Source organism: Fukomys damarensis, unplaced genomic scaffold (assembly GCF_012274545.1).
Source record: "Fukomys damarensis isolate Sample0158 unplaced genomic scaffold, DMR_v1.0_HiC HiC_scaffold_39, whole genome shotgun sequence".
NCBI lineage: Eukaryota > Metazoa > Chordata > Mammalia > Rodentia > Bathyergidae > Fukomys > Fukomys damarensis.
In genome coordinates, this window is record NW_022900951.1 from 97,057,972 (window position 1) to 97,085,078 (window position 27,107).

The window sequence follows — 27,107 nt, forward strand, 5'->3', positions numbered from 1 at the left end:
AAAAAAAAGACAGAAAATGAAACTGAATATATACTATCTGCTTTAAAATGGAAAATTACAGCAACCACAAAGATTTGTTTTTGGAATTGAAAATGACACAAAAACCAGTATGTTGTACTAAAGGAAATATATGACAGAGAGCTTAAGGGCATTGGCTTGGGCTGCTTAGATGATATTTAGTTATTAATTGGTCAGTAACTAATGATTAATAGTTACTGATTAATAGATGATATAACCTATGTACAGCCCTCTCCATTATGCCAAACACATATCAATTCCAGAATGCAACTTGGGACCTTGTGCTCGCGAGGCAGGCAGGGTGCCACTGAGCTAAATCCCTGGCCTGCACATTATTTTTTTCACATTTCAACATCTTTGAAATCAGAACACTTCTCTTGACTACAGTTGACAATGTTTATCTTACAAAATAAGGCATTAAGTGCTTAATAAATGTTTATTACAAGATGTGCCCACTCATTCATTCAGCAAGTATTTATTCTGTGTGAACTATGTGCCATGTACTACTGTTTTAGGGACTAGGACAGAGAAGTAAATGCAGCAACTCCTGCTCTCATGAAGTTTGCCTTCTTATAGAAGATATACAGTACATGAAGCACGGATTAACAAGGATATAGCATGTGAAACAGAGCAAAGGGAATGCAAAGTGGTAAGAGTGCTATTTTATTGGTACTCTTGAAATATACATAACACCCATAAGGAATCTGTATCTGTGCGCTATATCATCTTTTATCCCATTCCCCTCCACTGCTTTCCCTCTTTATTTACAAAGCTTTGTTTCCATTTTTCCTTGTCCCTTCCTTCCTTTCCCCCTCCCCTTTGAGATGAGAACACTCTTAGGTTTATGAAGAACAGCAATGGGGCCAGTATGGATGGATGGAGTACAGGAAAGTGGAAGAGGATGCAGGAGTAGTGGGTGGTACAAATTGTGGCTGGAAACTAAATATGCAGCTAAGGATTTCTTGAAACCCTCTAAAAAATTCTGTAGATTTAGGAGTAGGACCTAAATATTGGGGCTCAGAACTGCCTAGCAAGAATGGCAGAGGCTGAGACTACGTTGTGCTTAAAACTACAGGATGACCGAGAGGATAGGGAATGACATTAATTTAAGGAAACTGATGAGACAGGTAGTTCAATTTAGTCTCTTAAACACACTAATGCACAGCCAAAATGATTCACAGTGCAGAAGAGTTTGAGGGCAGAATAATGATACATGATCAGAATTAGATGGGGCTACCCTGAAAAGAGTGATATTCAGAGTTTAACACTACTGATGAGATACAAACTTGTCCTTTTTTATCTTTCAAAAAGGCATACTCCCACAATATCTGTCAGACTCTCAAGTTGAGCTGGACAAAACTCAAGTTATTTCAAGAATATTGAAGAAAATTTGTAAAGTGACTATATACAGGATAGTAGAGTACAGAATTCAGCTGTCACTATATAATGAAAAGCACATGTTTGAATAAATCTGTTTCTTAGAAGAGCAGAATGCATAGGTAAGAGGGTGATTTCTGGAGGCAGACTGAGCTCAACTGAAATGTCAGTTTTTCCACTTACTTCCATGCAACTTTGGTTACACGACTAAAGTCTCAGCTCTCCTGCAAATTTGAGAATGACACAGCCCAAACCAGTTGCTGGGAGCATTAAATGAAATGTTTATGAGCACAGTACTAAAAGTGCTTCATAAAACTCTATCTGCTTTTTGTGACTAAAAATACACTGCATACCAAGATCTCTTATGTTCAGACCTCTAAGAAACAAGGAGACCCAGGTTTACACTGCCATCAAAATACAGACAGCAAAAACAAAGGAAAAGAAAACATTTCCTGAGTCCTAAAGACCACTAGCATTTAAAGAGTAAACATATTGAACTTTAAAAAATCAACCTTCAAGTTGACTTTCAGTCAACATGCATAGAGCCAGAGTTGTGAAGTATAGTCACTGAAGAAGCTGGTGGAAGAAGGAAGGTTCTACTGAAACCCCTCGCCAATCTGACAAATGCAAGTTAAGGCCATTTTTTACTTAAAGCTATTAAATTTTTAACAATCCAAAAATGAAGCATCATTAAGAAACTGTGGAGAATGGACGGGCATTTAGCTCAGTGGCACCACACCTGCCTCACAAGCACAAGAGAGGGAGAGAGGGAGGGAGAGAGAGAGAGAGAGACACAGAGACAGAGACAGAGACTATGGAGAGAGCCAATGTTTCCCTTCCACACCAAATAATTTCTTATGTAAAAAGGAATGTTTATGAATGTGTGGTCATTTACTCCAATCATATATCAACTGAGCATTACACAGGTTTGTAAAGAATAAAGGACTTTTCAGAAAATGGATGTTCTTCTCCTGCCCCTGCCATGAAGTATGCCTTGCTTAGAATGAACTTGAACAAGTACAATTCATCCATGGATGTAGATACATACTGAAAGTACATTTATTATGATGCTCTTATTATACTTCCATAGTTTGTTATCAATGTTTTCTTGAAATTTTCATAACCATGTAGGCCCCCATGTTTGAAGTGTTATACACAAGGTTTTTAATGCCTTCCTAATGATGGGACTCAAGGTGCAGGCCTACAAGATCACAATTCCCATTGACAATTTAAGAGAAAACTTTTAAGAACTGAGTTATATAAATCAGTTTAAGTTCTTGAGGCTGGTCATATGGAATAAAAATAAAGTTAGCCATAGTGGCGTGGAATGTATGATCTTTATTTTTTAAATGCATCACTCTAAAATTATACATATCAGATCAAACAATACTACAGTATGCTTTATTTTGCAGGTATTAATTAGCTCTCTAAATTGATATTACCAAAACTTTAAGTAGCAGCAAGCATCAGTTCTCCCAAAGAAGCTACGTGCAAAATGATTCATTCTATTCATGAATTCAAAGTCCTAGTGTCTGAGGCACTGTTGTACATCCTATCATAAAATGAATTCTGCGAGCAAAGCTAACTGAACACTCAATTCACAGATTATGAACTTCCTATATTTTACTAGAGTTGAAGCAGCTTGTTTTAACCCCTGGTTAACAGTTTGTATTTTAATTCTCAAAGAATTAAACACATGTGTTTGCTAGTTTACGTAAGATAAAACCATGATACCTAATGAAGAACTAGTAATATCAGTCCCTAACCCAGAGGTAGAAAACTTAAATAAACCAGTAATTTTTGAGCTTATCTGAATACCCACATACTTGGTAAGGTTATAAGTTGGCTTTCGGACAATCATCTTAAAAGTATATATGGAAATGAAGCCACCATTCCTTATAGTACCATTATTTTACCATATGCCTTTTACCAAGTAACAAGTGGATACTAAGGAGAATATTTTAAAAGAAAGCATTCTTTATATACTACAGCAAATAGAGAATATGAGTCTGCAAGGTAGAGCTACAGAGTTCTAAAGGATACGTGACTGAGCAATCTTTCTACTTCACTTTGGACACATGCTTTCAAGGTGTGCATATAGACAAGATTGTAAGGAAAGATGCTGACTTCCTGTTTAACAAAATTTTGTAATATCAGCTATTGGCAGAGTTCTGGCATCAGTTAATGACAACAATACAGTGGTGAGTATCTGCATTGTGCTAAGAGGTAGATTGGGACTTAATCCTTGGATTTACTAATAAAGTTTATTTAAAGTTTTAGCTCAATTTTTTTAGATTTAAACTTAATTTTTAATTCAAAGAAAATTTCTGAAGTAATAGCAGGTCTTTGGGAACTTTTGGTTTTAGTTCAGTGTGGACATAAAATAAATTGATAAAATAAGCACTTGCTTTATGCTAATGTCAGGTGTGCAAAGCCGCCATTTGGGCCCTAGGCAATCACACCACACCGTGCTTCCAAATAAGAGCACCTCTGCAGCTGGAGCATTCCAGCAGACAGAAACACGAGTGCTTCTAATACCTTACTATAGAAGTCAGAGCCATTAGAGGTCCCCATGCGGATATAAGTTTCTATCAAGATCAACAAATTATACAGAACAATCCCAGTCCAGATTTGGCTAGGCTGCCATCTGACAGATATGTCAGGGCCCGGAGCCTCTAGAATTAGCATTTGCTGCAGGGAAAAAAAAAGTCAATGCATTAGAAATATCAGTTTGAACTTATTCACATACAGAATGGGAAATGCAGGAGGCACACAGCACATAGAAGGATTTTTTAGTGCAAGGAACATTCACTTTCTGAACCAGTTAAGGCTCTGAGGGGAAAAAATTTTAAATTATAACCTTAAAAAAATATTAACCCTTTCTAAATCAACACCATGAAAAAGAGCTGAAGGTTTTCCAACTTTAGCATATATTTCAAGTCTGAGATAATCAATATATTCCAAACTCCAGAGGGGGTTAAAAGACATTCTCATTAAAATACAGTAGCAACTAACAATAATGGAGAAAATTGCCAGACTTTTGCTATTAAATACAGTATCATAAAAATCCTTTTTTAAAATGGTGTTGGGGATGGAACATAGGGCAAGACAATTGCTCTACCACTGAGCTACACTTCCAGTCCTCTTTCTTTTTTTAACTACCAGAAAAACACAGATTTAAGTAAGCCCCATTAGGAGAAGGGGAAAGGAAGTCTTACTATCAAACAAATTTTGTTTCTCGCCAATAAAAATGAATTCATTATATTCTTCAATTATTTCTGGAAGCAGATTAAATCGTTTAACATCTTTGATTTTGCAAATGACATCAAAGTAGCAAAATATAAGTAACTGCAACATGTAAAATTATACTTCAGTAGAAATGCTTTCATAATTGGATCCAGAGGCTTAAAATCATTATTTACTTTAAAAAGACATATTCTAAGCCATAATTTTTTTCAATTACATTTTAACAAAGGAAAAATAAAATATAAAAAGTTGGTCCTAATACATTTTTTTCTTAAATAAATACTACTCATGCCCAAGTTAGCTATCAACTCACTGAGGTTAGTTTGTGTACCTTAAACAATCTATTGCACAGCATTTTCTGGCTTTTAGTCAAGGAAAACAACTTCTGATTTAAAAAAAGAGAGAGAAAAGAAACAAAATGCACTAGATTTAACTGATTATACAGACTGATAACCAGTACGACTTTTCCTTCTTCCAATCATATAAGAGATAAACACAACGATTATAAGGAAGCCCAAGGCCACACCCACTGCAACGGGAATAAGAAAGTTGAGGTCAGAGTCAGCAGAACATTCTTCAGCTGTTAGAAAAGAACAGACAGCAAGGAGAGGAAATTAGTAAAGAATGCAATTAGGTAGGTACAAACAAACAAAAACAAGCATTTTTGAAGAGTGTACAAAGGTTAGTCTTTTATAACTTTACCATTATCTTATTTTCTCAGTTATAAACCCCAACATTTCCAAGCAATTGATCATCCTACATCTCTTATTACCGATTCATCTAAAATCACACCCAGTTCCTCAGTACAAAAAGCAGAAGAATGGGAAAAGGCACAGAATACAGAATTATGCTCACACAATACGGGAAGATTTTTAGGTTTAACTAATGGCATGGGGGAAAAGGGCAAATCATCTGTACTCAAAACCACTGCCTCTGTATTTCCCCATTCCTTCTCCTTTCAAGATCTATCATTAAAGTATTAATAAGAATTCTCACTAATAAAATTTAAAAGACTCAGGATCAGAGAAACACAGCATAAATCTTTTACACATGCATTATGTAGTCATCAGGTTTATTTCCAGCTGAGCAGTGGCCGGGAAGAATAATAGCAGAATATAATGCATTCCATTGGACCCCCAGGAAAGCAGTGTGTGCAGTGTGGATTCTGAGCTCTTAATTCCTACAAAACTGAACTTAAATCCTGATTAAAAGTACTTATTTAAGGACTCTGTCAAGTTATTCAAACTGGGCCTCACGTCCCTCACCTATAAAAGGGAGATAATAATACTTGTAAGGTGTTTAAGGATGAAATATAATTATATCTTAAAGCATCTGATATACATCAAGTGGCAAATGAGAGTCCATTCCCTCTGCTTTTCCTCCTGTGTTTCTGATCCCAGCACAGGGAAGATTAGATTCTGAAGTCACAGATCATAATAGGAGTGTTTCATTACTGAAGAGGCCAATACTAGGACAAAACAACACAACAGTTCAAAGTGCCCAACTCTGATCTCATGAATTCAAATTTAAAGCAGCAGTCATTTTACTACTGAGTGATTAGATTTCATTGGGAAATTTTTATCAAAATGCTATTAATAGTTTGTTGCCCACTAGATATATAATTTCAGTAATGTCCCTCCTTTTTCAGTAAAATTATGGAGCTAAATTAATATTTAAGGTCTCTTCCAATAGCAGTCCAATGCAATTAACAAAATGTGGTACATATTTAGTATGCTTTATGACAAGCTGTACTTGCCTTTTTCATCTAATTTTCTTTTACATTTTTTCATTCATAAAATATTTGCTATGTTCTGAAAACTTTTATTTCCGTAGCCACACTAGCTTTTGTTGGAAGGATTTATCATATTTTACTGAAACCCCTCAAACAAAGACTAAGAGCTGGATACTAACAAACACTGTACTGTCAATCGGTTACAAAAACTCTGATCAGCCAACATACACATTAAAATTAATCAATAGGCCTTTTGTTTTTGAGACAGGGTCTCACTTTGTAGTTCAGGCTGGCCCTGAACTCACCATGTAGCACAGGCTAGCCTTGAACTCTCGGCGATCCTCCTGCCTCTGCCTCCTGAGTGCTGGGATTACAGGTGTGCACCACTGTGCCCAGCTGAATCAATACTCATTTTATATGTGAAAGTCTCATCTATTAAACTTCCTTTGTATTTATCTATACATTTGATGTCTGTGCCTCATTTATACAATGGAATATGTTTCAGTAAGGGCTGAGTATCCCCGTTCATTTTAATGCCAGCAGCCTCCCTCTGCACCCCCACCTATGCTTTGCCCCAGCGGAATTGTCTTGAAGAAACAAGAGCCTAGTTGCTCTGCTTCACTGCCTCTGTCCTTGGATTGCTGTTAGCTACATTTCATAAGTACCAGTCTGATGACAACACTAAACAGATTTTAATGCTCCAGAGATCAACAAGATGAGGTAGAAAAACACAACACAATCTGCCCTAATTAGTTCATAGAATATTTCTTTTTCAATGCTAATCAGGCATCCAAAGAGTAAAACATGGGGGATAAAAAGGCAAGTGGTTAGATATGCTTGAAATCTTTTCAGTTTATATCGCTGAAAGATAAACAGTATTTTGAAAAACTCTAATTTTGAAGACAGTTTAAATTGTTTGGCAGCCTCTTGGGTCTGTTTTTTACAGGGCGGGGCACAATCCTCAGACATTGATTTAACTTGAACAAAGAAATTAGCAAAAGTTACATAACTTTAAAAATGCAGATGGCCCTGAAGACAATCTCTACATCACTCCATTGAAAACCAAGTCTGAACATAATGGATGGGCATTTATGCCACATCAATATTTAATAAACTATGTGTAAACGCACAGTGATGCGTTTAGATCAGGAGAGGTAGACACTGAAACAGAACACCAGTAGGGAAAGAATATTTATTAATTCCATTAAAACACACCTACATAGTTTGTTCTTATAATGGCCATATTAATAATTTTAAGGCATCGTAGGTTAGGATCAAAATTTGACCAAAGCTTAAGATAGACCATAAAACATTGCAAACTGATGTTCGTTTTAACAAATTTATCTCCAGGACCAGTAACTATAATTTTTTTTTTTCAGTTTTAAACTGATCAATTAAATGGCAGGCCTAATTTAAAAATTAAAGTTTCAACGTATCAGTTTTATAAAGCAAAGTGTTTCATACATTGAAAGGCAAGAGAACCTTTTAATTTGCATGTATTCTTATATAATCAATCAGATTGTAGGTTCTAAAATTGCTCATATCCAGCATGATGGCGCTTGAGACCAATAAAATAAGCCAGCAACACTAGAATAAGTACTCCTGCCAAGGCTGCTCCCACCGCTATGGGCACAAGGAAGTTGTCGACATCTGCACTGCAGTCTTGAGCTAGATGTGGAGAAAGCACAATTGAGAACAGAAACAATGAAAAAATTTCAAATCCATCCATTTTAAGTTAAAATGACAGCACTTCCCAACATGAATATTCTGGTTTTTTCACTAAAGTAACAAGTCACTGCCACTCACTGATTAGCAAGTGAGATATTCCACAAAAGTGAATTTCCAAATAACCAAATCATACACTTTTACATACCTACAAAATATGCAGCCATTTTGAGCAAAAGATGTATAAAGTGATCACATACTTCCCAGATTTCTTAAATGGAAGATAATGAATAAATATAATTAGCCTTTCCTTGCTGGTTAGGCTGTGAGCTTGCAGAAGCAATGTGTCACAATGTTGAAGAAGCACAGGGTTGGAATGCTTGTAACTTGTGAAGTATTAGCTCACCAAATGAACATAAAACACACAGAAAGTCGACGTGAAGCAATCTGCGGTTATTTAGCACCAGGGGGAAAAGATATAAACTGGGCCTGGTGGCATAAATATTGGCCTCAGGATGCTCAGACTATAGTGTGAGAATCAGACAAGGATATTAGCATTTTAACTTCAAAATATATTGTAGTAGGGACAAGCAATACACAGAGTATTATAAAAGTGTCTCAAGCCCACACTCGGCCTTGTTACACAAAAATACTTTGAAATGGTGACATTTAAACTGATTTTTGTTTTTTTTTAGTTTTGAGTAGAAATTAACCGTGCAAGTAACAGGAGAATGGCATTTCTGGTGTAAGAAACAAAAATACGGATGAGGAAATAGGGACAATGCAAGTCAGCATAGCAAGAACAATGGGTGGGTTGGACAGGAGGCAGAGAAAGTGTATGAAGATTGAATTACAAAAGTACTGTATAATCCAATCCTAGCTTGTTTGACCTTACTCTTGAGGGGAAAACTTCAGCACCGGGATTTAAACAGGATATTTGTTTAAGAAGTTATGATGGAGAGGTAGTAACTTAGGAGATGCCTTTATTGCTAGAGTCCAAATGACCAATAACATGGTCCAACACTGGGTTAGCAAAGTGCAAATGTGGAAGGAACAGAGTAGAGTTCCAATTACAATGCACAATTAACCAAATGAATATAGAGGGCATAGGAGGAGAGGTAATAGGATGGCTTCTAATTCTACCTTTGAATAATTACACAGATGTATGTTTCCATCATCATAGTAATCTAAGAGGAAACAGAGATGGACTTCCGTATTGGAATGTTTGTAGTTATTGAGGGGAGGGGGAGCGGAGAGATATGTGGGTGAGGGAGACACTCAGTTTCAGATTGAGTTTAGGACGCCTGTATCCTAACCAAGCAGTTATGTGAACCGAAGTGGTACTTAAAACCATGAACAAAGACAGTTTTCACTGAGGGCAAGTAGAATGAAAAGAAGACCAGAGACAAAAAACTTTGGGAAGGGCTGGAGAATTAGCTCAGTAGTACCACACCTGCCTGGCAAGCACAAGGTCCTGAGTTCAATTTCTGGTACTAGAAAGAAAAAAAAGAAACCCTTCGGAAATCAACATTTAAGGGATAGACAAAGAAGTAAAAAAAAGAAATAAAAAAGGCAGGTAGAAAATGGTGCCACACACTTGTCTAAATATCACATTGTTTCTCTGGTGTGAGAAACTGAAAAGTGGAAATAAGGACCAAAATGTATAATAGATATTGGGAAATCAAATGAGAAGGGGAACAAGGGAAGGGGGAGGGGGAAAGGAAATAAGGGACAAGAAAAAAAAAACAGAAAGAATAAAATGGAAGTAAAGCTTTTGTAAATAAGGAGAGGAAAATGGGCCAGGGATTTAGCTCAGTGGTTCTGCTGCCTGCCTCGCAAGCACAAGGTCCCGAGTTTGGTCCCTGGTACCAAAAAAGAAAAAAAAAAAAAAAAAGGGGAAGACAGGTCAAAGGGGAGATGGGAAAAAAATCAAGATATATTACGTACAGGTTCGAATTCCCTATGATGAATGTTGTCACTATGTATATCTAAAATGTACCAATAAATGTTTTGCTTCAAAAAATAAGTATTTTATTAAAATGTTGTATGGCACTCCAAAAAAGAAAAGAAAATGGTGCCACAGAAGCTAAAGGGCTTTAATTAGCCTAGGAAACTAGTTAGTGTAAAATATAAGCCCCAAAATGTCCCCTGGGATCCAGTCATGGTGGTGCATACCTATAATCACAGCACTCTGGGAAGCTGAGGCAGGAAGGCCCCAAGTCTGCACTTAGCCCAGGTAGTGACTTAAGAGAGACCATGTCTCCGAAAGAGAGGGGGGGGAGGAGGTGGGGAGAGGGAGAGGGAGAGGGAGAGGGTCCATGTCTCAAAATTTTTTTTAAAAAATGAAAAAGCGGCTAGAGATACAGCTCAGTGCAAAGGCCTTGGGTTCAATCCTCAGTACCAAGACCAAAAATGTCCACTGAATTTAGCAGTATGGAGAGCAGGGGTTATGAGTCAAATTGCTGTGGGTTTAGGAATGAATGGAGAGTGACTGGTTAGGACATCAAGAACTTGGGATGGGGAGCAACATACATTCATTTCAAGACGTTTAGAATGATTTTTTAAAAGGACAATAGAGGTAGTTAGAAGGGGGCCACAAGGACAAGAGAAGATGGCATCTAAGAGGAAGAGATTTAAATATATTTATAGGATGAGAGAAAGAGCCATTAGGGTGCCGACAAGGTCTCCAAAAAGGTAGGAAGAATGGGATCCCAGAAGCACTACCAGGAAGAGAAAACCTACTGACAGTGTAGAAGATGAAGGAATGGTACACATGGGTATACACTTGCAGACAGGGAAGAAGGATGGGTTGTTGAACTGCCACTTTTTACTTCCCCCCATTTCCTTGCCCTCTTTCTCTTCCTAGCTTACAATCTATTAGGGCTGATATATCAGGGAATTACACTTATTAAAATTTTGTAAAAAATACAAATGAGTAAGGTTGCAAGGCAATTCTGATTGTGCTTGCCTTCAAGAAATATGCCAGGCCTTTTTTTTTCCTCTTCTTTTTCTGATAGCTTCCAGGGCAATCACAGGGAACAAAATGCAACCCTGGAGTTTACATACTTTTTGACATTGACTTTGGCTGCCAACTCAATGATCTTGTTTACCTTGGTTCTGTTAAGAATCCAGGTAGTTCAGTTTGCCGATGCTCCTCCCCTTCAATTTCCCCAATTAACACCCAGCCTACAAACCATTAGGGGACGAGTACCTTAAAGTACCATGACTTGGATTTTAAGATCGCTTGGTTTTTTAAAAAATTCATTAGTAGATGAATTTCTTATTCTGGCAACAGACTCACATTCCTCTCTTTCACAAGTTGGGTATTTGACCTAATACTGCAACAACTTTCACAAATACTGCCAATAAGGTCTTCATGTAAGACAAATATTCCCAGAGTAGATAAAAAAGGCAATTACACTAATACAAAGATGTTTCTAGATGCTGTCACTTACTTAAAATCCTCTATATTAGTATATGAAATATTAATTTATTGTAACTATTGATTTTATAAATTCAATCTTTTAAGAATTATTTAGGTAATGGAAATAAACTTTGGAAAAACAATAGTTCTAATAGGATATCCTGAAGGAAAATCTTATTCTATATGTGATTTTGACTTGATCTCTCTACCTAATATATACTTCTTAATACCATATTAAAAATATTTCTGGGGAAAGGAAAAGTGTCTGTGGAAGAGTTTAATAGCCACGGAAACGATAAAAAGTTTTTTAAAGATTAAAAAGTTTCATGGCCACTGAAATTTCATTGACGTTTCATGTAGATTAAGAATTATTAAGGAGCCGGAGATTTAGCTCAGTGGTTCTGCTGCCTGCCTTGCAAGTGCAAGGGCCCCAGTTCGATCCCCAGTACCAAAAAACACAAAAAAAACAGAGGCCAGGGATTTAGCTCAGTGTTTCCACTGTCTGCCTCACAATTATTGAGCGGCCCGGATTTAGCTCAGTGGTGCTGCTGCCTGTCTCACCAGCACAAGGTCCAGAGTTTGATCCCCGGTACCAAAAAAAAAAGGAAAAAGAATACAATTCTTAACCTTCAATTTTCTGTTCAGAAATTTTTCAAATTCAATTTTCAATATAAAAAGTGGAAAGCTGAGGTATACATTATACCAAATTAAAAACACCTTTAAAAAAAAACCAATGTGCAATCTCAGCACAGAGGAGGCTGAGGTAGGAGAATCTATGAGTTCAAGGCCAGCCTAGGCTACAAATTGAGTTCATTGTTAAGTTCAAGTCCAGCCTGGACTATGTAGCAAGACCCCGTCTCAAATCAAAAAAACAAAAAACAAAAAAAAAACCCACCAAATGGATCAAGATTTCTTTATAAGAATTGGATTTAAGAATTAACATCTTAATTATTATATACCTTTTGGATCTACACTCAAACTGAAGTGTATCACAGACAACTGAAAAGATGTTTAAACCTACTCAGTGTCACAATTATACCAGTTTCAAAGATAAAATATAGTTTATACAGGAGGGCAGCTACCAGGGTAAAGAAAATGGGTGGGAGACAGATGAGTCCAAGACAATTTAGCATTATCTACCTAAATAAATATATTAAATGGTATAATCTTAAAAAAATATGAATCTTGTAAAAATTCTGCCTGGAAAAAAATGCAGAAAACTTAAGATAGTACATTGTACACTTAAAGTATGTTCTTGACACATAACAAGTAGCTTATCAGAGTCCTTCTAGACATATTCAAATATGTATTTAAGTCCCAGCCCCATAGTATGATGTGTGCATGCCTGTAATCCAAGCACTTGGAAGGCTGAGGCAGGAGGATTGCTGTGAGTTCTTGGTCAGCCTGGGCTTCATAATAAGACCCTGTCTCAATCAATCAATCAAATTAGTTCCAGCCCTTAGACGAAAACAAAAGACCTAAAAGTTAAGCTACCAGGCCAGAGTCCTACGGTAGGTAATAGCAGTGTTGGGAGCTATGATGACTTACTTCATTTTTGTGGCTTAACTGGGTAACCCAGAGGAAAATTACCTGGAAGGTTGCTAAGTGTTCTTCTGTCATACTAAAATGACCGGGAAATAGCCTGGAAATTGGAAGGTTCAAGTGTTTTAGGGTGATCTAAAAGAGAGATCATACAAGTCCTACTTTGGACCAGATTAATAGCCCAGTGTGGATGGCTGCAACATATAGCTGCTATGCACAGATATTACATATCAGCCTTAACTTTTGAAAAAGGCATATAAAGAGATGCTCTGAAACTTTTGCTAAGAAATAAATATCCAAGATCACTGGTTCTCTCACTGGTTATGAATCAGATTTGGACGGGAAGCTCAAGACACACACGTATGCATGCACACGTATGCACACACACATACATACCCCCTACCTCATCCTGCTAAGTGAAATCCTCTAGGGATGGAGCCTAAGAAACCCTGAGAAGTGCATATTTTTCTAACACACTTCCCAGGTAATTCTTATTCTGTACCCAGCCTTATATAAGTCAAGGATCCTTATTCCAGATAGTAATACAGAGGCAGAACATTTTGGAAATAATTTAGATCTACCTGTATTTCAAAAGTTCTTCCTTTTAAAAGAATTGTCCTTACGACTTGAACCAATAGGAAAAAATGTGAGCAAATTTCCTTAAGAAATAAAAGAATCTTTATTGTTTTTAGAAGCAATGTTGAGCAAACAGACAAGCAAATATCTAAAGATAGATACCATACATCGACTAGTGGTTTAAACATTTGAGGAGAAAACATGAAAAGCATTTACATGGACCAGTTTCTTCATGAAAATTGTAAGACATGAAAAGCACCCAAAACTAAATAGTGTATTATCATCAAGGCACAAACCCAGTAAAACAAAGCAAAAAACTACAAAGGGTATGAAGAACATCCGGCTTTAGGAAGTAATAGTGTAAATAGCAGTATATAAACTGGCCCATGTAAAATACAAAAATATTTGCTGAAGTCAGATTTTCTATAAAACAGTGTTTATCAGAGGTATTTTAGTATCTGATATGTACTCTAAATGTAGAAACTTTTAGAAACATTAACAGCATTAAGCCACTGCAACCATTTGTGCTTCCAATTTTTACTAAAAAAAAAAGCTGTTTTGTTTTCACTCAAGAGAAATATGTGAGGCCCACATCCTTAAAAGCATTATCCATTTTTATAAGATTAACAATTTTATAGTAAAACAGTTTAAATAAAAATATCTGTTTAATAACTCATATTTAATCTTTAAGAAGTGGTTTAAGCTGGCACTGCAGCTCAATGTAGCTCTAGAAGAGGGGTTAGTGAGGAATCTGATTTTGAGTCAGTAAGGTCTACAGGCTAAACAGACAGCAAATTTAAGTGAGGGAAATTATTTACCACTCCAATATAACTCAAGACAGTTACAGACATGTACATGTTAGCATGCAATTGCCTATATGTGTGCGCATGCCTGTAACAATGCATTCAACATATTTTGGAACCCTGAGAGGTCCTCATTTTCTGGTGAGTGGGAAACACATAATATACCCTCCCCAAATAACCAAAGGAATCTTTCTCTAATGGCTATGTATCAATTTTTTATATAACAATTATTTTTAAAATGTACTTGCTCAGTCTCACCAATATTTATACATATAAGGAAAGATCACCTGGAAGCTACAAGGAATAGTTGGGTGGTACAGAGCAAATGGACAATAGGTGCCTCTCTCAGAGCACAAAACTAAATACAGAATACATGAATTAATGATTGTACTATAACAAAAACAGTGTAGTTTTTCTTTCTTTTTTTTTTTGTTTCCGGTACCAGGGATCGAACTCAAGACCTTGCACTTGCAAGGCAGGTGCAGTGCCACCGAGCTACAATCCCGGCCCTAAATATTATTTCTTTCTTTTTTTGAACAGTGTAAGTTTTTATTAGCACAGAGCCATTTAAATGTAAAAGCCAAATTAATAAATGCTGTAGCAATTAATGCAAACTGGAAACCAATAACTTTTTAATGAACTAAGATCAAAATTTTGAGTTAGGTACAAGTTATTTTCTAAGCATACATAAGTATACTTCTTTATCTAGGTTCTAGGGCATACTGGCATTTAAAAAAATAGAACACACTGCCACCAACAAGGAAGACTTGAAGGTTAAAGAGAAATCTTCATTAATTTTAGTACTGCATGTTGAGACCAATTTATGGGTACAAAGGACTAATACTCTCAGTTGGCACCTAGCAATTATCTCTAGAGCACCTAAAAAACAGGCTGAAATGCCCAGTTGGGATAGTCTTCTGTCTTGCAATCTATTCATTTATATTTGTTTGTTTAAGTCTTGCAAATTAAAAGATTGACATGACCAGTTTTTTAAAAAGAATAAAGCAAGAATTTCACCTGTTCTACAATGTAAAAGGTTTTTGTATATTTTGCCATTATGGCCACATTAAACACAAATGCATTGAAAAGCATAAGAAAAAACATTCATTGGTAAAAACATATTACTAGGCCCCATTCAAATCTACTAACATCTCCCTCCTAGATCAAATATGCAACAATGCCAAAGTAGCTAAGTTAACCTGCAAACAAAATCACAATGAAATGCAAAAGGAGCAAGTACAAATCCACTGTAGAATGTTGCCCTAATTCAAAATCATGCAGAATAATCTTTTTAAAAAGATTTTCCTAAACTATTTTTCTATCCAGAATATTTAAATGAAACCACTAAAATATTAAGTCAAGGCTGTGAAATAAAACCTCTAATCCAGATGTTTTGCTATGGAAATGATACTTTTAAATTTCTTGGTTCTAGAAACCAAAAATCAATGGCTAATTTGTAGTTTTTTTTTCTATTTCTGTTTTTTTGGTTTTTTTTGATGTTTTAGTTTAAATCAGAAATCTCCCAAACCACCCATTCTAAGAGCAAGACTAACTAAATGTACACTGAACTGAGTAGTAATTCATGTTGGAACTTGTACTTGCTTTATTATTTTGCAACAGAGATCACATATGGGCTAGTGTTACAGAGTTTGATATCCAGCATAACTTTTTCTTCTGCCAATTAGGTAAGCAATCACTATAACGATAATCAAGCCTGAAAGACCAGCACCAACTATAATTGGTATTAGAATGGTGTCATCATCCAGCGAACACTCCTGGGCTGTAGGTGAGAAAAAGTGTGTAACAAATAATGAGTATAATCAAAAAAGAATGTCCAAAATTAAAAGATGTTGATTCAAAAGTCAGAAATGCTCTTATAAAATCAATTTCAACTAAGACAGCTATGTTTTTATGAAAAAGTTAATGAAAATTATGGACTATTCTAAAATTAAAATCCTGAAACTTGTCCTTTCATTTATACCTATAAGTACACACTGTCTTACATGTCGTATAACATACATTATATGTGTCTGTATATGTATTTAGAGTCCACATCGCTTCCAAATCAGTAGTATCAGAAATGAAGAGAGCTAATCTAACCCATTTATACATTGCCAGATTAGCCTCTATGTGTTAGAGTGAACGTCTCTGGGGAAACAGCAGCTATGACTATGGGATCAGAACAGCTAAGCTGACTCTGGACTTCCTTTACAGTAAACTACAGGCCAAACCTGACCAAAGAGCTAACAATTGTATTTGTAAAATTGTATTTACAATTTTAAATAGTTGAAGATAAAAACCAAAGAATATTTTGACATGAGAGTTATATGAAATTCAAATTTGATTATCCATAAAGACATTTTTGAGGAACACAGTCACATTCATCTATCTACATGCTCCTTACAGATGTTTCTGTAGTACAATGGCAGAGCTGAACAGTTGCGACAGGCCCCAAAGTCTTTAAAAACATCAGTTGCTGTCTGGACCTTCTGAGAAAAAAAAGTTTATAGATCCATAGCTTAGAATATATGATTTTAGTGGTTGCAACAGTAAAAAAAAGTTGGAACCTCTTTACTAATTTGAATATGTTTACTGTGTTTATCATCAATCTGGTCCAGGCCAGCAGCCCATGGGAACAATTTGTTTCTAGAGAGCAGTCTGACCCAGTAAAATCTAATCAACACCATTCTACCTTCCTGTAAGTATATTTCCTTACCATGTACTGTATTTATACATACCATAGCTGAGAACTTAGTTCAAGAAATAGATTATTCATTCAATATTAGCATTAAATGTTGTATGCTCCTTTGGGTGACATTTTAAATTCTATACACATATAAACCAAAGTTTCAAATTAGACAAAGAGCACAGCTCATCTCGATCACAGCGATTAGATAAATAGGCCTGAACTGGTAATAACTGTGAATGATTTTTAAATTCTAAACACAAATCTGGACCTAAAATTAGGATAATGATGTAGAGGAGGGAGATAAAGATTTTAAAAATAAAGCTATTAAGGGATCAAAATAATTGACATACATAAGGAAAACCAACAAAAGGGAAAATGAATTCTTAAAACTACTTTTAAATTTATAATGAACCTCTTTAGTCACAAGAATGGCAGGATAAGAGCCCGATTTACTTTGGCCCATCCAAGTCAGCCTAGGTACTTAGCACCACCACAGAAACAGCTGAATAGCTCACAGCATATTTACTTTTAAACGCAGCTGACATTTCCTTTTAAAATATAGAATTAATTGTTTAAAAGATGTGGATGATTGAAATGGCTCTGCTCAGCAAACCTGTGAACTACAAACCTCCAATTTTAAATAACTAGAAGGACAAGTCACCTAAGGAATTTTATCTACATTTTTTCATCATGCAAATTTCAATCTTGCAATACCAAATGTATCGTTCGTATTCACATGAATAAGATCTTCACAAGGGTTTGATTAAAAATCTGATAAATGCCACTATTTAGCCCTGAGAAGATCTTCATTTTTTAATTTTAATTTTGTTTTATTTTGAGACAGCGTCTCAACTATGTAGTTCAGGCTGGCCTTGAACTCACTGTGGAGCACAGGGTGGCCTCAAATTTGAGGTGATCCTCCTGCCTCAGTCTCCCAAGTGCTGGGATTACAGGCATGTGCTACCATGCATGGCAGCCCTGAGATCTTCAAAAAGCCCCATTTGCACTAGCATGTGCTTTGAAGAAATCCAGATCACTTCTTCTGTCAAAAACATAGCTCACAATAAATATGTGAGGCTTTGCTCCTGATTTCTAGCTTGTATCTCAACAAAATTAGACCAAGTCACTTTCATTCAGGTATGAAAATATTTCTAGCACGAAGATGGATCCAAGAAGGCAGATGCATGATGTTCAAAATGCCATTTGTCCCCGCATACTGAAACCTAGGAGAAGCACCTATGCTTTCAAGTAAGCTCACTTAAACCTGAGGTTGGTTTTCAGATCACAAAAACATCTGGTGTGAACAAAATGATGAGCCAAAGTTACGCAACTTGCTAAAGGCTAAAGAACTCTACATTAGAGTCAAGGGGTAAATTCTTAATTCTTTATTTCAATGTCAAAATTACCATGATTCAAAGAAAAGTCACCTATTGGTCAATTTCAAACATAAAGTAGTAATAAAGTTTACTTGAGCCTTACCTGTAGAATACTTTCCTTCTGTCACATTGAAAGGCTGAACCTTTAGACTGAAGGTATTTATCTGAAATGTTCCAGACACCGAAACAGTCTGCTCTTTGTTGCACATATAAGAACTTCCCAGGGGGGCATCCCAGTAGCTGAGGTTGTTATTTGCAATGCTGAAAACTTTACAGAAAAAAAATGTTAGTAATTTCTTATCCATTCTACATCAAAATAAGACAGTTTTCTGGGTTTGTTTTGTGTGTGTGTGTGTGTGTGTGTGTGTGTGTGTGTGTGTGTGTGTGTGTGTGATATTAGGGCTTGAACTCAGGGCCTTCACACTGAGCTACATCACCAGCCCTATTTTTTTATTTTTAATTTTGAGATGAGGTCTTATTAAGTCATTAAGTTGCCCACTTACCATTACTAGGTTGGTTCTCTTATCTTTCTACAGATGTTTCTACAATCTAAAACTCAGTCACATCCTCATCTATTATCTACCATGATACTGCAAGAGACAGAAAACTGTAATTATTTTTCTTTCCTTTTTCCTTTTTTTATTCATATTGCAGACTGAATTTGGGAGCACTGTGTCACTGATCTATATCTCCAGCCTTCTATATTTCTTATTTTGAGACAGGGTCTCTCTAAATTGCTCAAGATGGCCTCAGACTTGCAGTCCTTCTGCCTCAGTCTCCTGAGTAACTGGGATTATACAGTATAAACCACAATGCACAGATACCATGGTTCTAAATTACAGATTAAGTCGTGGTCAAGGTATACCTTCTACATAGTATCTTCTGTCCCATTAAATAGGGCACTGCTCGGTAATAAGATAATTATAGTTTCTATTCCTTCAGTATAACCCACTCTTCTCCCCAGGCCAATGCTTTGCTTACCAGAGCCATTAGCCAAATAAATGCTGGCATTCACTTCCTTCAGATAGAATCGGTTTTCATCTTTCTGTTGGAAAAAGAGCTTCCAGTTAATCAACATACCGCTATCCCAATTTTCTACAGGTTCGGTTAATATCTACTGAAGAAAAGCCATCTAGTACTATTACACAGAAAAGCAAACCACAGACTAGACCTGGGCCAATCAAATAAACTGCAACTAAGTAAAAGAGAACTCAAAATGTAACAAAACCCCTTTCCTCTGCATTTCGCTTCCAACTTTCAGATCCCTCAGAAAATAGTTATCGTGAAGTATAGTCATCCTTCTTATGTTGTGGTACCCATTATACAATCTCCATCTACTTGCTTTCTGCTCCTCGTTATTATATTTTTGAAGCACTCAAATGATTTGCCAGTCATTCCAATCATTTGAGGGTTCAGTATGTACAAGGTAACATGTTTAAGTGATCCAGAGAGATTGCAAAACGAGCCAGACGTGAATCTTGCCCTTGCAGTGTTTGCAAGCTACCAGGGAAGATAAGATAAAAACACTAATAATCATATTTCAAAAAACAAAGTGGCAAGCTATAAGAATTGAAAGATGAAAAATTACTTCCAATGAGGGAAGGAGCAAAGTAGTGCCAGCCTAGGGATAGGGCCTTTGGATGAGGCAGGATCTGGATAAGAAAACAAAAACAGAAACAGAAAAGGGGTTTTCAAAAAGGCTACATGAGTAAAGATAATCAGAAAATAAGCACAATGCCAAGTGTTTGAGAACTTCCTAAGTGCCAACCACCATCCTCAAAATGTTCCATAGAAATTCACTGACTCATAACAATAACTCTATGCTATAGGTGCTATTAGCATCCCCATTCTGAGATGGAGGAATTCTCACCCAGAGATACTAAAGGCTGCTCCCTTGGCCAAGGGGTTAGCAGTCAGTGAGCTGAGATTTAAGCCCGGGAGTTGGGGCTACAGAGCCCTGCACCAGTTACTGCTGTGCTCTCCTCTGCCATACACGGGAGGCAGTGTGAAGGAAGCAGAATGCTCATCAAGAGGGAGTGAAGAGACGAAGTCTGCAGAAGCAGGATGCTTCGCGTAGGGTAAAGAGGGTCTGCCCTGCCTGGAGTTTAGATGTCACCTTGTTGGTTAAACAACCAATGAAGATTACTGAGGGAGAGCCGAGCTCTCGGAAGATTAAGGTGAGGGAGATGAAGAGGTGAGACTAGGTAGGAGGCTCCCAAAACGAGACCAAAAGCAGAGGAAAATGACCTCAATGTGCATCCACTTCGCTATAAATGTCTACTCTCTCATTCTTCATGGCTGAGTAGTACTCCATTTTATAAAATTAAAAAAAAAACACATCTTTTTTTATCCAGGTGATGGGCAAATGGGCTGTTTCCAAGTTTTAGCTGTTATAAACTGTGCTACTATAAACATGGGTGCACATATGTCACTGTGGTGTGATTCTTTATACTCTTAAGTGAAATTAATAGGACACATGTGTAAATACCGAATAGTTTCCCAGGTGTGATAAACTGAAAGTGTAAATAAGAATCAAAATATCTAATTGATATTGTGTAATAGGAAAAAGGCCTAAAAGTGTAGGGGAAGTGGGAGGGGTAGGGGAAAGGTAAAAAGGGAAAAGAAAAAAAGAAGAGAAAAGGAAAAAAATGGAAACAAAGTCTTTGTAAATAGAGGAAGGGAAGAGGGGGTGAAGGGAGGTCAGGTGAGACTGTTATATTCCCCCTCCCTCACCCTTTTTTTTTTTTTGGTTGAGACAGTGTCTTGCTGTGCAGTCCAGGCTGGTCTCAAACTCACGGCAATCCTGCTGCCTCAGCCTCCAAGTGCTGGGATTACAAGCATGTACCACAATGCCCAGCCTACACCAACTTTAAATATAGTAATCTGATTTAAAAGTAGTATTGGTTCTTGTCCAATAGTACAAAAATCTCTTAGTTGGAGTACTGGTAGTTCAACATTTTCTCTCCCCTATAGCTATCTTTTATTCTTTGTTCCCATTTGCTATAACATGTACACGTTTCCCCTCGTAAAAATGTATGAAGATAATAAATGTTCCTAAGAAGGTGGAAGTAAAGGTCCCCAATGATGAATTTTTACTAACAAGAACAGGTATGCTCAACCTATAAACTTCTAAACAGGGTTTAGCTCTTGACAGAAACATGAACAAAAAACCTAAATGCTGATTTAATGAATAAATACAGGTACTTACACAGAACCTTATATATACTAAATACAGTCATGCCTCAGTATTCTTTTTTTTTGTTTTGTTTTATTTTGTTTTTTTGAGGCAAGATCTCACTATGTAGTTCAGGCTGGCCTCGAACTCATGGTGATCCTCCTGCCTCAGCCTCCCAAGTGCTAGGGTTACAGGCATACACCAACCACATCCAGCTTCCATCATATTTTTGATCCAAGGGTGGTTGAATCCATGGATGCAGGACTCACAAATACAGAGGGACAAATGTTCTCAATAAGTTTTAGCTATTATTATTATTATTACTGACACTAATGTAAATAGTATTACCCCTAAAATTATTACAAAATTATTTTAAAAGATTAAAATTATTACAATAAACAAACATGAGTATTTTTTGCTTTGAATGTACCAATAAACTTAATGGGGTGAAAAAAACATGAGAGAGCTGTCTAACGTGTAGGACAAAAATATTGTTACAGAAATTCTTATACATGGAGATAATACACACGTAGTTTTTTAATGTAATTTTTGCTCCTAGAGTCCACATAATGGCAGAATGTCCACTGTTGGTGAATATTAATAAAAGAATCCAGCCTATAGACCACAAAGCAGTCTGAGAAATGAACAGGGATCAATGGACTACACTTTACTATTAAGTAGTATTGTAACAGAAAACAAAGCTAATCCCCACACACACACACGCAGCTTTCCAGTATGTTTTTTCAGAGAGTCCATCTAATGTTTAGAAAAATGTGTTACTCACCACAGCAAAGACAAAGTCAAGATACTTAATGATGCTGCTGTTCAGCCTAAGCTGAGCAGTCTGGGGTTGGCAGCTGCCAGTGAAGCCAGTTGAGGTGGGGTTGACATTAATAACTGAAGCAACCTGCAGGGGGAGAAGTATACATTAACTATGTAAATTGACAGCAAAGCCGTCTACTCTAACAAGGTCAACTTCAGTGCAGAACAAAAACTGCTTTGGAAACTTAAATTCAAGGTGTCTTACTTTCAAACAAACTTGGCATGGGCCCTCAAGCTATGACTAAGACAACCTAAAAAACAAGAAGAAAGCTTCCTTGGAAATAAGCCAAATGAAAACACACATTTTTACAGAGCACAGAAGCCATCTGTCTAATCATTGCACATATCTAAATTTTACCAATAAACTTAATTGATGATTAAAAAAATGAGCTGTCTAGCTTGTCTCAGTCACTGGACCCTAGAAATGAGATTTAGTCACTGGCACGCCCTCTGGAGCCCTACTGGAGCACTGCAAGTAGAACCATGGACTTGAGCATGCCTCTGCGATGAGTCATCAAAAAGCTGGAGGAGAAAAGGGCTAAAGGGGTAGGGGAAGTGGGAAGAGTAGGGGAAAGGAAATAAGGGACAAGAAAAAATGTGAAAAAATGAAAAAATGGAAACAAAGTCTTTGTAAATAAGGGAGGGTGGGGCGGTGAAGGGAGGGCAGGGGTATGGGGAAAAAATGAGAACCAAGATCTGTCATGTAAAGGTACGAGATCCCAATAATGAATGTAACTGTACTGTATACCTAAAATGTACCAATAAACTCAATAAGACTTTTTTTTAAAAGCTGGGGAAACGTAGCTATTCTGTTAGTATACCCCAGTCCACAGTACATTTCAGGTTAAAGTGTGTGAAGGAGTTATAGATTATTTTTTCATTTTTTGGCTGTGCTACAGATCAAAGTCAGGGCCTCAAATGTGCTAGACAAGTGTTTTAACATCAAGTTTCATCCTTAGCCCAGGAAATATATTTTAAACAGACTGAATAAAATAAAGCTCACCTATGTGTACTATGATCTACTGAAGGTAAACAGAATCGAAACCCAAAAAGTCCTTTCAACTGCAGGTTTTATCCTGGCTGAGACAACACCTTGCCAGTGACATTAAGTCTTCATGGTTCTCCTGACTCCAAACTAAACAAAATTCAGTAAGTCAACATCAGATCTCCATTTCAAAATGGAATCATTCTAGTAACTACTGTTGGGTAGACAATAGGATCTACAGTACCTGGCAAAAATACACAAAGAATGTATGCGTGAAAACGGACAAGCATACCTTATCCTGAGTGATGTTCAGCTGCAGTCCCATGGTAGCCAGCAGGCATGTGGTATTGCCACTGCTCACTGAATAATTTCCAACTTGTGGCTTTTCCTCTGGAGTGGGTGTGGTAGTAGGAGAGGGCACAGTGGTGTGAACGACGGGTGCCACTGTTGTGAAACCTTTGTCTTCCTCACACAGAAATTCTAAAACAAGCAAACAAAGGACACAATGAATGAAGGTGATCTAAATTCATTAGGCTAGGGAAGAGCAGAATATTTTTCATACTAGAAGTTCAAGTGGATTCATGAGGAGAAAGGAACATCCTCTTAGTATATATTTTAAGCTAAATGAGGCAGAGGTTATTAAACTGCTGCTTCATATCCAGTCTCTGTGACACAGCAGACATATTTAAGACACACCCCAAGGTTCATCTCCTTACATATGGCTGAACCCCTTAAATGCCTTCATTCCAAAGAATTCTACTTGTTTCTGATTGGTGTGAAACTTATTTAACCCCTACCCTCACCCACCTTCTTCCTTCCCACATATAACCACTACAAGGAAGGATACTGTTCACTAGAAATAAAATTCAGAGGACAGGGATTTAGCTCAGCGATACTGCTGCCTGCCTTGCAAGCCCAACGTCCTGAGTTCGACCCTCCATACAAAAAAACAAGAAAAGAAAAAAGTTTAGAGATCAACTTGGATGTCAATACAAATGAACCTTTCATTAGGATTGGTGAGAGCGATACAGAAGGAATTCACATACCTGATAATTTGCATGTGAGAATGAAGTTCAGGGCACTGACTTTTTCAAGAGTGAGGTGTACTGTGGGTTTCCAAGGACCTGAGCATTGCAGTGTGAATATAATGGGTAGTGTTTGGCTAGCGAGTAGGGTTAGACTTAGATTTAGGGGTAGGAATAGACTCCCCATTTCACTACCTGTTTAGTGTTGTGTGTATTTGAGGGTGATTGGTGGTGTTAATTTAACGTTCAGTGTTAGGAATGATTCAGGAATATAAGTACCTCCTTGAGGAGTAGGGTTAGGATTAGGGTTAGTATTAGGGTGAGTGATAGCCTTGGAATTTCTCTACCTGGGTATTGTGGTGTGGGATTCATAGTTAGTATCACAATGAGATTTCACCTTAGGGTTAGCCATAGTGCAAGATTTCAAGTAACGCTGTATGGGAACTTAGGAATCATGTTGTTGGTTAGGGTTAGAATTGGTGAGAGTGATATTGAAGGAATTCATGTACCTGATAATTTGCATATGAGAATGAAGGTTAGGGCACTGATTCGTTTGAGGGTGAAATGTACTTTGGGTTTCCAAGGACCTGAACCTTGCAATGTGGATATTAAGGGTAGTGTTTGGCTTGAGAATAGGGTTAGACTTAGATTTAGGGGTAGGAATAGACTCCCCATTTCTCTCCTTGTGTACAGTGTGTGTTTGAGGGTGAGTGGTGGTGTTAATTTAACGTACAGTGTTAGGAATGAATATAAGTACCTCTTTGAGGACTAGGATAGGCCCCTATAGCAAATCATATGCATTTCTACTTCTTAGAAGTGTTAGTAGTTTTCCGGGATTGGTGAATGAGAAATGATCACATTTTCATAAAGTTACACAGAAGTTATACAATCAATTTACAAACTTAAAGATTAGAACATGAATGTAATTTCTAAGCTCTGATCTAGCTACTGGAGAACCTTTTCAAAACAAAGATTAGGTTTTATCAGCTAAGAGAAACCTTACTGGTGGAGCCTTTTAAAAGACCACTCCACGTGTATATCAAACTTTAAATTGCAAGTTTCACAGGAACTGCTATTATTTACAAAAACATTAGTCTTGTGGAAGCTACATACAAGCCTTAATCTAGAAATGCTTTCAGATAACAACCTCTATGAACGCCACCTGATATATTCATAAATTAGGACCCAAGTATAGAAATACATACTTTTCACACTCACCTTTTCTGCTCACTGTGCCATTTTGGACAAAAGCTTGAACAAGAACATCCCAATAGTGCTGGACAACACTGTTCTTTTCATAAGTTAATAAACTATTGCATCTAAAGACGTTATTCAATGGAATGCTGACTTCCAAAGAATCATAAACAGTAACAATTCCTATAAAACAAAATTTGAAATGGCTGTTTCCAAGAAGGCTCGAAAAAGTGGTAACATATATAAATAAATAAAGATGTATGCTCTCTCTCTCTTCCTCCCTGCCTGTTCCATCCCGTGCCCAAAGTGACAAAGGTTATAACATCTTGACAAGAACAACAAATTCACTGTGGCTGAAACAGAGAGCAGGGAGGAAGAAGAAATAGAAGAAGAAAAGATAAAGTGGTTGGTTTCATTTTTAAGCATATTCTATCACTTAAGGCTAATATGGCTTTCTTTGTTACCAATGGAGGGGCTAGCTTCAAATTTTTTATTTTCATTAGTCCACATTTGCAGTACATAACAATTATATTCCTCATGGGGAGTTGGTACCTGTATATAATACATCTTCATTCTTGTTCTTTTTGCTCTCCCTGCCATTAGCTTCAAATTTCAAAGCAGGAAATAACACTAGTTATATGATTTATTTCAAGGAAAATATCAAAGAGGCATAGAAGAAAACTTTTCAGGGAAGCCATCTAAGAAGGAAGCCAGTTAGAAGACCAGTGGCCTGGTTAAGGTGAGAGGGGTCTGTCTGCACGAAGACGGTGTGGGCAGTGGGAAGAAAGAAAGGAAGTCAAATCGAAGATACCTAAGTCTGAATAAACAGGACTTAGTGCCTATGAGTAAGGTAAAAAGAGCAATGAAGTCATCACAGATTTTATAGTAAATCCTTATTTTTACACTACTATCATAAGGTAAGTTTTATCAGTTCTAATGAGCTTAGAGAATCTCTTCCTGGATGGAATTTAAAGACCATTCCATTTCAGAAAATCTTCAAAAGGCAAAACAGGTCACAGCCATCCTGTAACCAGTTTTGATTAGAATGCCTATAGAGAAACTTCAAAGGACTATGACCACATGTATCTAAATGGCTCAGTTTCTTTTTGAAGTAGCAAGAAAGGAAGGTATTTTCAAGATCATTAATACAGGCTTCCTTCTGTGCCTGAGTCAGGTAGCAAAGCAGGCATTTAATGCTACTTTGGCACCCCCTAATGGTCAAAAGAATTATTTTAAACCAATGAAGTAGAACATATTCCTAAAACTGTCACTGTAAACAAAAATGGATAAGGAAACTGGCTGAATACAGAAAGATCTCAAAAACATGCGAGTAAAACAAGCTGTACCTGGGTGTGGTGGTGCACACCTGTGATCCCAGAACTCTGGGAGGCAGAGGTAGAGGCAGGAGGATTGCAAGGTCAAGCCTAGCCCGGGCAATTTAGTGACTCAGTGTGTCTC

At 36.9% G+C, this 27,107-nt stretch overlaps 1 protein-coding gene across 3 annotated transcripts in view; it reads right to left on the minus strand.

Moving 5' to 3' along the window:
- Positions 1-4,885: 4,885 nt before the first annotated feature.
- Lamp2 (lysosomal associated membrane protein 2) overlaps positions 4,886-27,107 on the minus strand; it is a 42,388-nt gene continuing 20,166 nt past the window's right edge. Inside the window, exons 4-9 of one of the 3 annotated variants that reach the window (XM_010629572.3) lie at positions 25,674-25,832; positions 23,723-23,910; positions 22,408-22,530; positions 19,430-19,493; positions 18,552-18,716; positions 4,886-5,221 (exon numbers count right to left, since the gene is read on the minus strand). In XM_010629572.3, the coding sequence (XP_010627874.1) occupies positions 5,079-5,221; positions 18,552-18,716; positions 19,430-19,493; positions 22,408-22,530; positions 23,723-23,910; positions 25,674-25,832 (842 nt within the window). In that variant the 3' untranslated portion in view covers positions 4,886-5,078. Of the gene's footprint in view, positions 5,222-7,875; positions 8,042-13,664; positions 16,164-18,551; positions 18,717-19,429; positions 19,494-22,407; positions 22,531-23,722; positions 23,911-25,673; positions 25,833-27,107 lie in introns of those variants that run through there. The other 2 variants (XM_010629574.3, XM_010629573.3) reach the window with 2 other exon arrangements.